This window comes from Oryctolagus cuniculus, chromosome 8 (genome assembly GCF_051225735.1).
Source record: "Oryctolagus cuniculus isolate XC-2025 breed Fujian yellow rabbit chromosome 8, ASM5122573v1, whole genome shotgun sequence".
NCBI classification, from domain to species: Eukaryota; Metazoa; Chordata; class Mammalia; order Lagomorpha; family Leporidae; genus Oryctolagus; species Oryctolagus cuniculus.
The window spans coordinates 41,114,849-41,130,768 of record NC_142874.1 but is presented as its reverse complement, the minus strand read 5'-3'; the positions used below and the strand labels follow the sequence as shown (position 1 = coordinate 41,130,768).

General features: G+C 58.3%; 1 protein-coding gene across 2 annotated transcripts in view; it reads left to right on the top strand.

The window, feature by feature from the left end:
• Window positions 1-12,476, top strand: part of FHDC1 (FH2 domain containing 1) — a 43,730-nt gene extending 31,254 nt beyond the window's left edge. For both annotated transcript variants that reach the window (XM_089302331.1, XM_008267310.5), the window contains exons 9-12: window positions 953-1,023; window positions 3,043-3,160; window positions 5,931-6,095; window positions 8,370-12,476. In XM_089302331.1, coding sequence (XP_089158457.1) covers window positions 953-1,023; window positions 3,043-3,160; window positions 5,931-6,095; window positions 8,370-10,424 — 2,409 coding nt within the window. In that variant the 3' untranslated portion in view covers window positions 10,425-12,476. The remainder of the gene's footprint in view (window positions 1-952; window positions 1,024-3,042; window positions 3,161-5,930; window positions 6,096-8,369) is intronic.
• The last annotated feature ends 3,444 nt before the right edge of the window (window positions 12,477-15,920 follow it).

Sequence of the window (15,920 nt, the reverse complement as noted above, 5' to 3'; positions counted from 1 at the left end):
TCTGCGGAGTCACCCCCTGGTTACACTGACTGCCTCTCCTCCGCTGGCTCCCCTCGTGTGACACTGGTGACACGCACCGAGCCCTCACCCAAGCAGGAAGCCACGCCGCCTGCTTGTGCTGGGCGGGAGCTTCAGAACGGGAAGGGTCTCAGCGTCCTGCGTCGCCTGGACTTCCTGGACAAGCGGCTCAGGCCTTCAGCCCCTCCAGTTTTTCACCGAGTGCAGGGGGTGGTGGTAGCTTCCCTCAGAATCAGGTGACTGAGACAGGGTTGGGAAGGGCTCAGAGCGAGTGTGGTGCGCAGCAAGCCCGCCTCAACCACACGCACCTGCATCGCTGTGTCCGCGGAAGGCAGCGGGCCGTGTCCAGCTCCCCGCCTGATTGGAAAGTCAGCTTCCAGGGCATAACAGCAGGGCTGTTACCGACCCATGCGTCCAGTCACTCTGTGTGACCTGGTCCCTGCCTGTGCTGGGACATCTCCCCAGTCCGTCGTGGCTCCCCTCCCCCCACTCCCTCTCACCCTCTGAACAGGTGAAGAATCCAGACACCCCCACGCTTGTGCACCTTCTGGTTACACTCAGCTTGCAGACTGGTTTAGCAGCCGAAGGCATCTCGGCCATTCAGAGGCAGGCTCCCGGGTGTGGGCGGCATTCAACAGGAGGATCGGGTTCCCCCAGCAACAGCGGGCTCTGCGGAGCTGGCACCTCCCTCCACCAGGGTCACCCGCACACAGGTTGGGCTTCCCGTCCCCATCAATTGCCCAGCAAGCTAACTGGATCTTGAGGGTCAGGAATTTCTGCTGAATCTTACTGTCAGGGTTCGTGTCCCAGCAGTCGCTTCGAATGCAACAAGCTGAGAAACAGGAGCAGCAATTTGAATGTTCCTAAGTCCCCAGAAAATGATTGGCTCCCAGTTGTAGCCATCCCGTGAGAAAAAATTCTGGTTTTGTTCCAGGAAGCCCAAAAGAAAGATGCGGTTCTTCTCCAGTTTTCAGCAAAACTGCAGCACGTTCAGGAGGCTGCTAGGTAAGCTGGGGCGCTGGAAGGCAAGTCCTGAGGCTCAGCGTGTTCCAACTCTGCCTTCCTAGGAAAACGCAGGCCTTCTTGCAGATTTGGAGTCAGGTTCGAACTCTGAAAAGTTTTGTCTTGTTGAGCTTCTCAGGCCCTCTACTTACTCATGGACTCAGCAGAGGCGTGGATGTGTGTGCACCTTTGGAATTTGGGTTTTTTTAATAATCAATCTTGACTTTCAAACATTTCAGCGTCCTCCAATGAATATCATTAGTATTAACAAAATATATGGATTAAGAACTTCAAATCCCTCCACACCCAAGAGCTAGAGCTCAGTACTCTGGCCTGTCAGACTTGCAGGCCATCCGTCACTGCTTCCTCGTAGAAGCTAACATGGTACATTTATTTTCCATTGCACTAAAAGGGATTGGAACCGTACCAAGTGCTGGGAAAGGATTTATTTTGAATTAGTCACTCTGCTTCACAGAGAAAGTATCCACCAAACATAAAGCTCTGATTATTACATCACTCCAATTTGCTTCTGATCCTAATACAGATATGTGTTTTAATGTAGTTATAATCTCTGTGTGCCTACTATTCTGAGTTCTGGGTTTGATGGCATATAATATGTATCTCCATGCACCCTGAGGCAAATGTCCAGTAACCAACCAGCTGCTTCCTAGCCCCTGCCGACTTCCATGGTCGGTTTTCAGTCAGCTGCCGAGGTGGCATTACTGAATGCAGAGCTGGGAGAGACCCCCCCCCCCCCATCGGCCCCGAGGAGTTGGCTCAGCACACTTGTGGGGGTTGACTCAGTTCATGCCACACACTTATAATTTGAGAGGCTCTGTCCAGCTATGACAGCTATGAGCCGTGTGATGTAAACAAACGAACCCTAGCTCGCAGCCCTGTCATTGATGGGTATCTCGATGCGATCGACTGCGAAATCTGCCCACAGATTATACATCTTTCCCAGAGTGGGACTGTCAGCTCAGAGGTGTCACCCATTCATAATTCATGTTTACAGATGGCCAAAGTGCCCGCCCGAAAGAGTGGGTGGCTTACGGGCCAGGAACTGTTTTTGTTTTGAATGAACAAAGTTTACATGGGAACAGTTTTCCTCTTAACTAGTATGGAAATATAACTAGTAGAGATAGAGAGAAACTGCCATTCTGATTTTTTTTGAACTGGCATTTCTGGTCAGGGCTGGCTGAGAAGTTTGGCTAGATACTATCTGAGAAGCGCTCTGTTTGGTCAGGTTGGTTGGTTGGTTGGACATGGGAGGTACAGTAAGCTTCTAAAGTACAGACAGATCACAGATGGGGGCAGGGGACCTTCGAAGGTGGACTGCTTTACTATCCAAAGAAAGACTTTTGGAATCCACAGTGGAAGTGTTAGTGCATCTTAATTTATGAATCTCACCTGGATTTTAGATGTTTATCTCCCCACTTTCCAAGGTGATGAAACCTTCATTCCTGTTCTTTCCAGTCTGGACTGGATGTCTGTAACAGAAGCATTGCCATGAATCCAAGTATTTATTTGCTCAAGAGGGAGCTGTGTTTCAGTTCTCCATCAAATATGTGGAGCCTGCCCTGGCTGGCTGTGGGGAGAGGAGGCCAGCCCGGTAACCCCGAGTACTGGAGCCTGGCCGCTGCCCCCCACCCAGGAAGCTCGAGCTGGGAGAATCTAACCTGGCGCTCAGCTGCCGGCCCTCGGCTCTTGGTGTGTAGTGCTTTCTGCGTGCAGCCGTCCAGAAACTAGTTATGAAAGCCCTCAGGTCCCAGGACTCTGACCATCTCCCCGGCAGAAACGAAGTTACTGCCTGTCCTCTAGGAATCCGCACCAGTCTGCAGGAAGGGATCACCTCTTAACACAACAAAAGGGAACGCGGGAGCCCTCGGTACAGGGATGGGGAGGGGGCGTCCCGCAGGCGCCATCCCTTCTGTTCCCAGAGCTGGCCAAACGGTCATTCCCGTGTGACGTGCCACGCGGCTCCCTCGTGCCCACTGCCCGCTCGCCCCTGTCTCCTTTCAGATTATCCCTGGACAGCACCGAGGCAGAGCTGCGCTCCCTGTTCGTCAGGACGCGGTCGCTCCAGGAAAACATGCAGCGGGACGCGGAGCTGGGCCAGCAGATGGAAGACTTCCTTCAGGTCTGTAGGCGACTCCAGCCGTCGGCAGGGGCTTCCGTGGCTGCTGCAGGCTCCTCCACTGCCGGGTCAGGAAGCAGAGCCGCGTAGTCCCCCGTCCGTATTTGACAGAGGCCGTGGCTGAGTCTGGGGACCGGGCCTCTGGTCTTCCTTGGGAGGCTGCACCATGGCGCTGTGCTCAGTGGCTGGCCGCCGGTGGCTTACCGGGCTTGCTTACCCTGGACTCGCCCTGGCAACTTGGGTTTTGTCTCTGCACACCCAAACAAAGCCCCACAGACATCAAGACAGCCTTAGAGCTCGGGGTGTCCTCGCCACTTGCATGTGCCTAGCGTGCTTTCCCAGGGCAGCTGCAGAGGCCACGCCCATCAGGCCCCCGGGGCCTGTCGGGAGCTGCCTGGAAGGGCTTCGCCCAAGCACGGCGGAGCGGACCTGTGTGCGGCGTGACTCACTCATCACTTAGGCTGACACACTTGTCTCTCCCTTACTGAAGAAGGAAGTGACACCGGCCGTGCTTTCAGCCCTCAGTGAGACAGGAGCCACCCCAGGTGCCGGGGGTGCTCGGCGTGCGAGGGGGCACTGGGTGCTAGAGAGGAACAGCAGGTCCCCAAGGCTTGTGCCAGCAGAGGCCTTTGCTCACGTGTGCCACCAGAACAGCAGTGGGCCTTGCTTGGTGCCCAAGTCCCCACCACCGGTACACAGGGTTGCAGAAATACCACCTGACCTGTCCTAATTCTACTTCTGGACGTTGCCTTCCCCCGAGTAACGATTAGGCCCCCCAGACTAAATGCCGACACAGCCAGGCTCAGGGTACAGCTGCCTGTGGAGCAGGTGAGATGAGCTAGGGTCAGGCCCTGGGCACAGCGCTGAACTCCGACCAGACCTCGCAGCATGGCTCTGGGCGGGAGGCGGCAGGAGGCCTGTTCGGCAGACCCTTCCGGTGAGAACTGCCGAGTTACCTGTGTGGGCCTGGGGCCCCTCTCAGGCAAGCCGGAGACGTGGCATGGAATGGAGTGTGTCACAGAGCGCGCGAGCTTGGTTAGGTTTTCTGAGGTCCTAAGGTGGCTTCGCTGCGTTTCCGTTTTTCCCTCTGCCCATCTGTCCGTCTGTCCCCACGGGCCCTGGGAGGTGGGGCACGGTTCCCGTGGAGATTCTTGTCAAGGGGCCTCTTTGCACAGCTCAGGGGCCCTTGGCTGCCATCCATGCCCCCTCCCGCCCCCGTAGAGGAGTGACAGGCGGAGATTTATTCTTTGGATAATTCCTCCTGCCCGCCAAGAGACACGCAGCGGGCTCGCGGGCTGCCTGGGGGCCCTGACTCCCAGGGTCGCTTTCTCTGCTATTTGCTTTCCTAAATACTTTTGGTTTCCTGCTACCTCTCACGTGTGTTTGGTATGAGGGAAGGGCCTTCAAGGGGGAAAGGGGCCGGGGACGCGACTCCCAGGGGCTGGGCCCTCTGTCTCAGAGACGCTCTTCCGAAACCCGAGCCATGTGGTCTCATGGCATAGCATACCTCGCACACGCCATCTTCAAACAGACCACTTGCCCATGGGACCGGAAGGCCGGACGGGACTTGAGTGTGGACCCCAGCCCTCGGTCTCCTGTGGGGCTGTGGCTGCCCCGGAGTCCCTGTCCCTCCCGTGCCGTGGTGTGTGGGACCCTCGGAGGTGGAAGACTCCATCTGGAAAGGCGTGTGGACTCACTGCAGGACAGGAGAGAGAACTTCCTTCATTCCCACACCTTGTTGAGGCAGTACCAGCTTCTGTAGGAGCTCACGGATGTATTCGACCTAGAAGAAGTAGGGCAAAATAGAGAAGAGAGTGGGCTTGTAGGGAAAGTAACTTCTTAAAAAAAAAAAAAAGACATTTTATTTGAAAGTCAGAGCTAGAGAGAGAGGGAGAAAGGGTCTTCTACCCGCTGGTTCACTCCCCAAATGGCTGCAATGGACAGAGCTGAGCTGATCTGAAGCCAGGAGCCAAGAGCTTCTTCCGGGTTTCCCATGTGGGTACAGGGGCCCAAGGACTTGGGCCATCTGCTGCTGCTTTCCCAGGCCATAGCCGAGAGCTGGATTGGAAGTGGAGCAGCCAGGACTTGAACCAGTGCCCATATGGGATGTCAGCACCGCAGGCAGCGGTTTTACCGGCTATACCACAGTGCTGGCCGCAGGGCAGTAACTTCTAACCACAAGGAGCCATCAGAGTCTCCTGTTGGGGGGAGGGGGGCTAATAAAACATGAAAGCAGAGCTCCCACAAACCCATTAAGTTGCATGATAGGGGGTGTCAGCAGGGGCTGCTGCCTGGGGCGTCTGGCTGCCTTGGCCAAGAATCCCGGCTTCAGTCCTGTGGCCCAAGTCAGGGGTTAAGTGTGAACTTTCTGTCAACAGGGCTAAGCTGACAAGTCATCAATCCAGCAAGTGACTTCAGGCACCCTATAGTAGACTCTAGGCCAGTGTAAGACAGCTTTCTAAGAAGGAAGGAGAGGTGCAGGGGGAGATTTCTTCATCAGATCGACTGTAGGCCCGTGAGTTTCCTCAGCGACATAAAGGTGACATCTGTGTCCATGGCAGGTTCTCAAAGGCATCTGCCCGCTTGCCCGAGGTTGTGCTTGGGTTGCATTATTTGCCCTTGGCATTGCCCTTGGGTGCATCGGCCTCACAGGAAGCCTGCGGGTCCCGGGACCTGAGCCAGAACATAGGAGCGGGCACGTCCTGGGCCCTGAGGGGACGCCCAGCGCCCGGCCTGCTGCTGACCTCCGCCTGCGCCCGCTTGTGTTCCGCAGTTTGCCGTGGAAAAGCTGACAGAACTGGAGCACTGGAAACAAGAGCTGCAGGACGAGGCCCACACCCTCATAGACTTCTTTTGCGAAGACAAAGAAACCATGAAACTGGACGAATGCTTGCAGATATTCAGAGACTTCTGCGTCAAGTTCAACAAAGCAGTTCAGGTACGGCTGGGGGCACCTCCGTGTTGCCCGAGTTGTTTGGGTTTTTCTCCACCCCGCTGCTGGCCCCATCCTCTGCCCACAGCACAGTTCAGCATCTCCAGGGTTTCAGGGACTTGTGGCCCAGGCGGCGTGACCAGGCTCTTGGCTCCGGGAGTCATCGGGAGACTGGCGCATGGCCGCCTCCCATCCTGTGTTTCTCTGACCCAGGCTTGCATCCAGCATCTGGTTCTTTATGACAGCAGTAGTTCTCGTCCCCTCCTTGGAGGAGACTGTCCCCTTCCAGGGAGACTCATGTTGCCATGGGAACCATGGTGTCCTTGGCCAGAGCAGCTGTGGGATTCACATCCACGTAGGATAGGGTTGTCCTCCTTTGGCCGCCCAGCCCATGACCTCCGAGTTCGGGGCAGGAGCCAGAAAACTCTGTGGGATGTTTGCAGCTGAAACTTTATCTGTCAGTGAAGAACCAAACAGCAGCCCCAGGCCTTCGTCCCGGGTGGGGATGCGCTCCCAAATGCGTGTGAGTCACGTGTTCCCCCATGTTGAAACTGCAGATCTGTCCACAGCCGTGTTTCTCAGAGGGACCGGTCACGCTCCCCTCAAGCCCCAAATCACTTTGCATTCTTGGCCACTCCTTTCTCTGTCCTGTGAAAGCGGGGGGCCCAGGCTGTAGCCACGTTCACGCTCCCTGGGCCAAGCCATGAGCTCAGCTGTGGGGGGCTGTGGTGGGTGCTGGAGGCCAAACGGGCTCCCCGTGAGGGCTCCACGCCCATGAGCCACACCTGTGTGATGCTCTGAGCGGCCCAGCCTGGCCCCCCTCCCCCACTCCCCACCGCCTTGAGGGGAGACAGCCTGGGAGACTTGGGGACCTTGCGGGAGGCTGAGGCCAAAGCTACAGGAGGAGCCAAGAGTCCCCGGCTGGAGCCTCACAGAAACTTGGAAAGTCCAACCACTGGAGGAAATCGATATTTAAGTCAAAGCTGCTAACGGGAGTAGATTGGGGCTGGGAAGGCCACGTCATTAAGGGACACTAACAACAGCCACGCCCCCACACCCACGGGCCACAAACCCATGGATTCAACCGACAGTGCGCTGAAAATATTTCTGGGGGAATTACATCTGTGCTCAACATGTACTGCTTTTTTTTTTTATTGTTTATTCCCTGAATGATAATGGAGGAACGGCTGTTCACGTAGTACTTACATTGCATTGGGCAGTGTAAGTAAGCCAGAGGTGATCTACAGTATACGTGAGGATAGAGGGCGGCTTTTATGCAAAAAGTGCCCCATCTTATAAAAGGGCCTCGTCGACCTACTGTGGCATCCCAGGGGGCGTCCTGGGACCAGTTCCGCGTGGACAGCGAAGGGCATCTGTCTGCTGAAACCTGTGGCCAGGCGAAGCGTGCTGTGGTTTCGTCACGGAGGGCTCTGTGTGCTTTGGAGCAGGGTGGAAGGGTTGAGGTTTGTAAAGCAAAACTGTTGCTCCTTCTCGTCTCTGCGCACAGGCCCGGCACGCTGGGCAGAGCTCTCACAGCAGAGAACAGAGCTGAAAGGCGTCCCTTGCTCTGCCTGCTACAACAGGTGCAGCTGTGGGTCCTCCAGGTAGAATGGGCTGCACTTGAATGTGTGCCCAGATAACATCCATGCAGCACACAGAGGCCCAATTGTAGGCTCACTCATACAGCACCTGGGGCATTTTTCTCTCGCCGTTGCCTAAACAGCACGGTCCTGGAATCCTCTCAGCTTTTCCCTGCTTGGAAACCAAGTCTGGGGGGCCGGTGTTGTGGAGTCCTGCGATAAGCGGCCACTTAGCTTGCTGGCATCCCACATCAGAGTGGCAGTTTGGGTCCCAGCTGTTCTGCTTCTGGTCCAGCTCTCCACTAATACACCTGGGAAGGTAGTGGAAGACAGCCCAGGTCCTTGGGCCCCTGCCACTCGTGTGGGAGACCTGGATGGAGCTCCCGGCTCCTGGCTTCTGCCTGGCCCAGCCCTGGCTGTTGGGAGCATTTGGAGTCGCCGGCATGGGTGACATCTCGCCTGCACTGAGGAAGTGGGGCCCAGGGATCAGATGCATGCTGATTGGTGTGGCCGGATGGTTGGGGCCAGGCCTTGGGAGAGCCCCCCCCCCCAACACCTGCACACAGGCACACGTGCGGGCACACAGTCTCCTCCTGAACACTGGCTGTGACCGGGCTCTGCATGCAGGGTCTCAGGGAGAGAACACTGGAGCTGCACAGGTGGGTCCCCTGTCTCATGCTTCTCTGTACCCCTCATGCAGGACAATCACGACAGGGAGGTCCAGGAGCTGCGGAAGCAGCAGCGGCTGAAAGATTTGGAACAGAAGCGACGGTCGTGGACGGCTGGAGACCTTGGGGGCTTCGGCCGGAGCAGCAGTGAGAATGACGTGGAGCTGCTGACTCAGAAGGGCTCGGAGGACCTGCCCCCCTTCCTGCACCCCAGACCCAGCAGCCCCTCCTACCGGCCCCCCAGCAGCCGCCGGTCCCGCCACTCCCTGGGCCTGTCTGCCGATCGGGAGCTGCTGACCTTCCTGGAGAGCTCCTCGGGCAGCTCCGAGGAATCCAACAAGTTCAACAGCTTGCCCCGGAGCAGCCCCCGGCAGGCCCGGCCCACGCCGGCCTGGACGGAGCCAGGAGCGCCCAGGCGCCACGACTCCAACATTGCACCCAGAGCCGAGGCCTCAGAGAGCCAGGAGAGAGCTCCCAACCCCTGCTCCGACGGGCAGAGCCAGCCTCCGGCTCCCCCGGGGCACCAGGAGCCTGCCTCGGCCTTCCCGCGGGCTCGGCGCAGCGGGGCCAGCGTCCTCAGGAAAAGGAACAGTGAACCTGTGTGCCTGGGCCCGGCCTGGTCCCCTCCACTCTCGCCCCTGGCCCTGGGCATCAAGGAGCACGAGCTGGTGACCGGGCTGGCCCAGTTCAGCCTCCAGGGCCACAAGGGCCTGGAGGAGCCGTCCAGGCTGACCCCGAGTGACTCCAGCCCTGAGGGACAGGAGTCCCCAGGGGACAGGAGCCCTCCGCAGCCCCTCAGCTCCGAGGGCAGAAGGTCCCCCAGGGCGCCCAGCCCGGCCGTGGAAAATGGCGGCGCTGCGCCTGAGGAGCCCAGCGGTGCAGCCCTGGTGTCTGCGGGGAGCAGCGACCCCGAGAATAAAGACCCCGCGCCTATATTGTACATCTCGGATGCCACCGACTGCTCCCTGACCCTCGACTGCTCGGAGGGAACCGACTCCCGGCCGAGCATGATGCAGCCGGAGGAGGCAGGGGACGAGGGCGCCTCCGAGTCCTCGGGGGCTGGGACGACGCCTGGCAGCCAGATCTCCTCCTCGAACCCCGCATCCAGCCCCGCGGGGGAGGCACCTGCCGTGGCCGTGAAGAGTGAGCCCAGCGCCAACGGGGGCCTTCCCAGGGTCAGATCTGCCAAAGGGAAGGAAGTGGCCACGCCGAAGAGAAACCCGCCGAGAGAGGCGGCTCCCAGCACCTGCAGGCCGGCGAGCGTGCGGCGGGGCCAGGGCGCCGCGCCCAAGCCCGTGCGCACCTTGAACGCTTCGGAGAGCGAGAGCATGCGCAAGGTCGTGCCCATCTCCAAGGCGAGCCGGGGCCCTGCGGGCTGGAAGCGGCCCGAGCCGCCGCCGTCGCGGGCGTCCCCGCGGGACTCGCCCGGCAGCGTGGACGCGCGGCTGTCTCGCCGCGGCTCGGCGCTCGGCACCTCGGACACGTCGCCGCGCAGGCCCTCCACGGGCGCTGAGGCGGTGGTGGCCGTGGAGGAGCCGAGGCCGCCGCGGAGCAGCACCCGGCCGTGGAGGGAGGCCCCGGTGCCCTCCAGGGGCTCCCTGAAGAAGCCCACCGCCAAACCCCTCAGGAACCTCCCCAGGCAGAAGCCCGAGGAAAATAAGGTGTGCCGCTCGAGCTCCACCTCGGAGGGCGCCGACGACGAGCCCAGGAGCCCGCCGGCCCCCAGCGCCCCCCGCGCCCCAGCCCCCGTGCCCAGCTTTGCCCGCAACACCGTGGCCTCCTCCTCTCGGTGCATGAGAACCGATCCCCCGGCCGCGTCCAGAGCCCCCGGCCTCACTCGGGCGGTCTCGCAGCGGCAGCTCAGGGTGAAGGGGACCCCCGAGGAGGAGGCCTCCAAGGACAGCGGCACCCTGAGGCGGGCCGGCAGCGCCCGGAGCCCCCGGAAGGGTGCAGACTGTGCCGAGGCCCCCGGCGCCAGCAGGGAGACCCTTCCCAAGGGCAGAGCGCTGGGGGAAAGGGCCTCCTTCAGGCTGAGAGACGCCAGTCGGACCACACTGGGGAAAATCCTCGACCCGCTGTGGAAGTGAGGAGTGCGGAGGGGTGAGGACCGGAAGAGGCCGACACAATGTGCGTTTATTCTGTGCAGGCGGCACCTGCGGGATGGCGCCATGGTGGCGCCCGGGTGACTGCGGGGAGGCCAGTGCGTAGCCCTGCCCCCCCAGACAAAGGTCCCATGGAAGACGGACGGCTGCGTAAGATGACATTCTTACACGTAATTCTTTTACTGGCCAGTTTTTATATATCAAAGACTTATTTTTTAATATTATGCAAATAAAGGGTTTTAGTTGACTTTTGCAAAGTGAAATGCCTCCCAGGGAACCCAACGCCTGAATAATGGAGACGCTTGTACCTGCCTGTGTCCTCTGGCCTCAGGGTCCCACCTGCCCGCACACCGTCCGTCGCTGGACCCCCAGACCTTCCTGGAGCCCCTGGGTGTCCTGGGAAAGTCCGGCCCGCGCCGTCCTCTATGAGTGACTCAGGGAGGGCTTGCGTGTGAACAGGTGGGAGTAGCAGACTCAGGGGGGCGCTGATCAGATGCTCCTGTGTCTTCAGTGCAGGCGTGGAGGTGGGGGGTGTCCAGTTCCCCTGCAGGTGCCGGCGCCCTGGGGTAGGATGCTGGGTTTTCCAACATTTGGAAGTGCCATGTTTTCGTGGAAAGGGGTCCAGGGCTGTTTGGCTGAGCACCACGTTCCTGTCCTATTCTGTGTCTCCCTATGTGTGTATCTGTCAGAAAACAGAGTGATGGCAGCTATGACAGGTGTTCTCTCTGATCACAGGGAGGAACCAACCCTGCTCCCTCCCAGCCTTTCTGCCCCCTTTGCCTGCACGCAGTCCATCCCAGTCCGTCCTTTTTTGGTGAGGCAGGAAGCCCTGACTGGCTCTTGCTCTGCCTTATTCTCTTGCACGCCTCTCTCTCTCTCTCTCTGTCTCTCTCCTTTTCTCTGTGTCTCTGTCTCTGTCTCTTTCTAGGGTACTTTGAAATGTTAACTTATCTTCTTTGGTGCAGCAGTTTTTAAGTCTTGGGAAAAACCAGTCAAGTTGTTAAAAGCAGCCTCCCAGAATGAAATCGCTTTCAGAAGACTTTATATCTTAAGGAAACGTCTGGAAGAAAGCATTAAGCTATTTCTACCCAACGCCCTTTCCACTGCTCCTCTCTGAGACTGAGAAGTGGGGGGACTAATTTAAGCTTTGGGTTTTTAAAAGTTGTCTCACACCTTCCCACCTGGGATCACTTGTTTTAGATCTGGCCCTGGAAGGCAGATGGGGGTAGGCCCCTGGGAGGCAGGTGTGGGGAGTCCAAGAATGGTTCCTTTTTATCGGGATCGATTGGAAGCTCTGAGCTTCCGCCAGTCAGCTGGGGTGGAGAGACAGGTGTAAGGTGAGCACTTGACCTCAGACCTTTTGCAAAAGTGGGTCCCGAGGGAGTATTTCCAGGGCTCACGAAGATGCTTGTGGGAATCCAGAGCTGCTTTCGCCATCTGCAGAAGCCTGAGGAGCCACATACTTAGCCAGGTGGGCAAGCGCTTGCCAGTCAAGGTCCTTGGGTAGATGGGAAGTGGCTGGAAACTGTTGTGAGTTTGTGGGCTTGCGGATAGTGATGGGGTCGGGATGCCTTGGAAGGCCCCTGGGAACTGAGGTCCCAATGCCTACTCTCTTCCGGCCGCTGGGAGGACTGGTTACCTTCCCAAGCCTCTGCTTTCCAGCCCAAGGACGTAGGGGCAGGGCCTCGATGACCATCTCGAAGGATGTGAGACCTGCTCTGCCCCGGGCCCAGCTTCATGAAACCCATCCCTAGCACCCCTAAAACCCCCCCACCCAAGACGAGTTGCTGCTGTCAGATCTGGGAAGCAGGGTGTCGCGCGCCCTGCGGGCAGCCTCTGTGCGCATCTGTGTGAGCAGGTGATCATTCTATTACCTTTTATCGGTAGTAAGCTTGGAAAGATAATTTAAGTCTACAATGGAGAAATGTACATACGTTTCTATATAAATGTGTTTAAGATGAACTGAATGTATTTAAAGGTCCATTTATATGCTCTTTTACGTAACAAGTAGTTTAATAAAAGTTCCTGTTTATGGGAGCTGTGTCCTATCTCAGGTGCTTCTGTTGATGGGTCTGGGTGAGCCTGCTGGGAGAGTGAGTGCCTGAGGCCCCATGGGGAGAGGAGGCACACACAGGGGCGAGGGAGCTGAAGTGGAGCTGTGAGCAAGGTGTCCTCCCCATGGGGCACAACCTGCACCTACGGAGGACTCAGGCCTGGGTCTTGTGCCAGGTCGGCGGGGAGGCAGGTGCACGGGACGACTGGTGCAGGAACGCTCATGTCACTCCATGCAGGGCCGGGCTTGGCGTCATCTCCGTGGGGCCACGAGTCTAGATCAGCTTCTGTGTGCCCCGTGTGTTGGCTCAGGCAGGACACCACTGGGAAGTCACGGCCCTCTGTGGCTGGCTGAGGCGTGAGCAGAGCGGGGGGAGGGAGACGCTGCTTTATTGGAAGGGCGATGAAGATTGTGTGTATGATGCGCCTCGTCTCTTGGGCTTTCCATCAGTGCTGGTCCTAGACACTCTCTGCTTTATCTGCAGGTGGGTGTGAGCTTGAGGCCTGTCCGCGGGTCAGACCTCAGCAGATGGGAGAGTACACGGTGTTGTTGTGGCTGCTGCTGGGCCTCGGCAGGTTGGCAGCCTGGTTTGGGCTGTGTTCAAAGCACCTTGGGACACCAGCCGCCTCCCTGCTATAGGGGGACTATAGGCAAACCAAAACACAAAGTGTTTTTTTTCTTCTTAGGGGGCTTGAGTAATTTTACCCCCTTACTCTCTGGCATTCACCAGGCACCTGTGTTTCTGTCCTTCTCAACATGTTTGTTGAATTAAAGAGGTCACAGAGTCCTAAGTGTTCACTCAAGAGCCTGTGTAGCTGCATGAAAGGCCTTGGGAAAATGAATAATTCACCTTTTAAAAAAGATTTATTTATTGATTTGAAAGGCAGAGTTACAGAGAGGAAGAAGCAGGGAGAGAGAGAGAGAGAAGCGGGGGGTAGAGAGAAAGAGGTCTTCCATCCACTGGTTCACTCCCCAAATGGCCGCAACTGCTGGAGCTATACCGATCTGAAGCCAGGAGCCAGGAACCTTTTCCAGGTCTCTCACAAGGGTGCAGGAGCCCAAGCACTTGGACCATCCTCCACTGCTTTCCCAGGCCATAGCAGAGAGCTGGATCAGAAGTGGAACAGCTGGGACTTGAACCAGCACCCATATGGGATGCCAGCACCACAGGTGGCGGCTTTACCCGCTACACCACAGCACCAGCCCCAATTAAGCTTTATACTTAATTCTTCATTAATTTTTTTCATGTGCCAACCCTGCCCCCCAGATAGAAGAGGGGTGTATATTTGGCATGATTAAGACCCCACGTGGAACACCCACATCCCATACTGGAGCACTTGGCTTCAAGTCCAGGTTCCACTCCCGATTCCAGCTTCTTGCTAATATACACCCTGGGAGGCAGCAGGTGACAGCCCGAGTGGGTGAGTGCCTGCACCCATGTGAGAGACCTGGGTTGCGTCCCTGGCTCCCGACTCTGGTCTGATGCAGCCTCAGCCGATCCAGGCACCTGGGGGAGTGAACCCGTAGGTGGGCACTGTCTCCCTCTGTCTTTCTCTCTGTCCTTCCAGCTCTCAAATAAATGAATAAAGTGTTTCTGGGAAAATGGAAGAGGTTCTGGGGAAAATGGGTCCCCAAACGAAGTATCAAAGAGAGAAACGAAATTTGAAGGAGCAACGTTGCAACTGGACATTTGGTCACTCTGTAAGGGCTTACGATGCTTTGGGCCAGGAGCACGATCACAGTGGGCCAGCATGGGTCTGCCCAGCAGCTGTGGGCAACAACACGTAGCTCAGACTAAATCCGCGACAGGGCTGAACACAGAACCTGGAGCCCCCTTCCTGGGGGACTTTGTCGTCTGCAGACACCGTCCAGTTAAAGCGCCCGTGGCTCACCAGGCCACCCGAGGGAAGATAAGAGCACCACTCCTGCGGTTGAAGAAAATGGCTTTTCTGTCCTCTGGACCAGAGCTGTGCAGTGGGGTTTTGGCTTCTTGGTGGGTGGCTCGAACAACTGGACTCCCCTTGCCATGGGGGTCACGGCCCCAAGCAGCGGACACGTCCCAGCCACCAGCCCGTGGAGTTAAGGCAGCTGAACAGGCGGCCCTGCCTGCTTGGTGGCCCGTGGATGGCCGCACTCATGGCTCCTGGCCTTCTGAGGAACATTTCAGGGCTGAGTCCCAGAGGCTGTCCCTGACCCGAAAGCAGGTGGCGTCCCCGCAGTGCGCAGGTAGATCTGAAGGGGTTCAGAATGCACCTTCCAGGAGCGACTGTGCTGCAGGCATCATGGGTGGCTCTCCGGGGCAGCACAGCAGAAACCTGCCTGACCCATCGGCCATGGCCCCAGTGTTTGTCCCCACAAATGCATGGGTTGGAACCAGTTCCCAGACTTCCGGCCTGCTGGTGCCTTGATCTCGCCAGCACCCAGACCTGGGAGAAGTAGACACCTGTCTGCTGTGTGCCAGCTGCTCCTTTGATGGTATCGTGTTACAGCAGCCCAGACGGACGAGGACAGCACCTGTGGGTAGCTGCATGGGCACCCACGTCCCTTTAGAAGAGCCCCTCACACACAGCAGGGCTGCTAGGAGAAACACCAGGTGGGGTGGGGGGGTGCCTGCGGCACCTCTCCCTTGCTTCCTGACACCATGTAGAGGCGACACCAGGGCTCCACCGTCCACTGCTGCATAACAGATGGCCTCTTCGCGCTGTTAGTGGGTCCCTCTGGCTTTAGGCAGAGGCTGACCCCAGGGTTCCTACATCCAACGCCCCCTCCCTGGGGGGCTACCTCTGGTCTATTCCAGCGGAACGTTGTACACCCTCTGCCGTCCATTTTCCACAATGGAGTCTGGCTTCACCCCCTGGCCCTCTTGGACCCCCAAGGATTGTGGGGAGATCAGCTGAGTGGCCAGGGCCCTGGCCTCCTGCGTCCCAGTGGTGCCACACAAATGGGCCCCTAGTGAGAGCCGGGTCACCCGCTGCAGGTGCCTCCCAGAGCTGGTGATCCCGGGTCCCACCCTCAACATCCACCAAGCCCAGCCAAGCCAGGCTATTCAGAGGGACCCCACGTGGGGCACTGCCCACAACCTTGCACGGGGTCATCTTTCAGCCTGCTGTGGAGAACCAATGGGCTGGAGAAAGGCCAGGCAACCGACTGTGGAGAATTCCCGGGGCAGGCGTGGGGTAGGGGAGCTGCATTCTGGGCTGTGCCCCTCAGAGCCTGTGTCAGGGCCACGTAGGTGCGTTTCTGTGCGCGGTGGGGTTTGGAGGGCTGCGTGGATGCTGGTCTGCTTTGCATTCTAAGAAGCGCCTTTGAGGCTTGGCAGTTCCTGGGGTCCGCAGCGCTCCGTGAAGCAGCGCGCGAGCTTCGGTCACAGCGGCTCCGGCGCAGCAACGACCCCCCTTCAGAAAGCTTGTAACCATGCGAAGCCATGG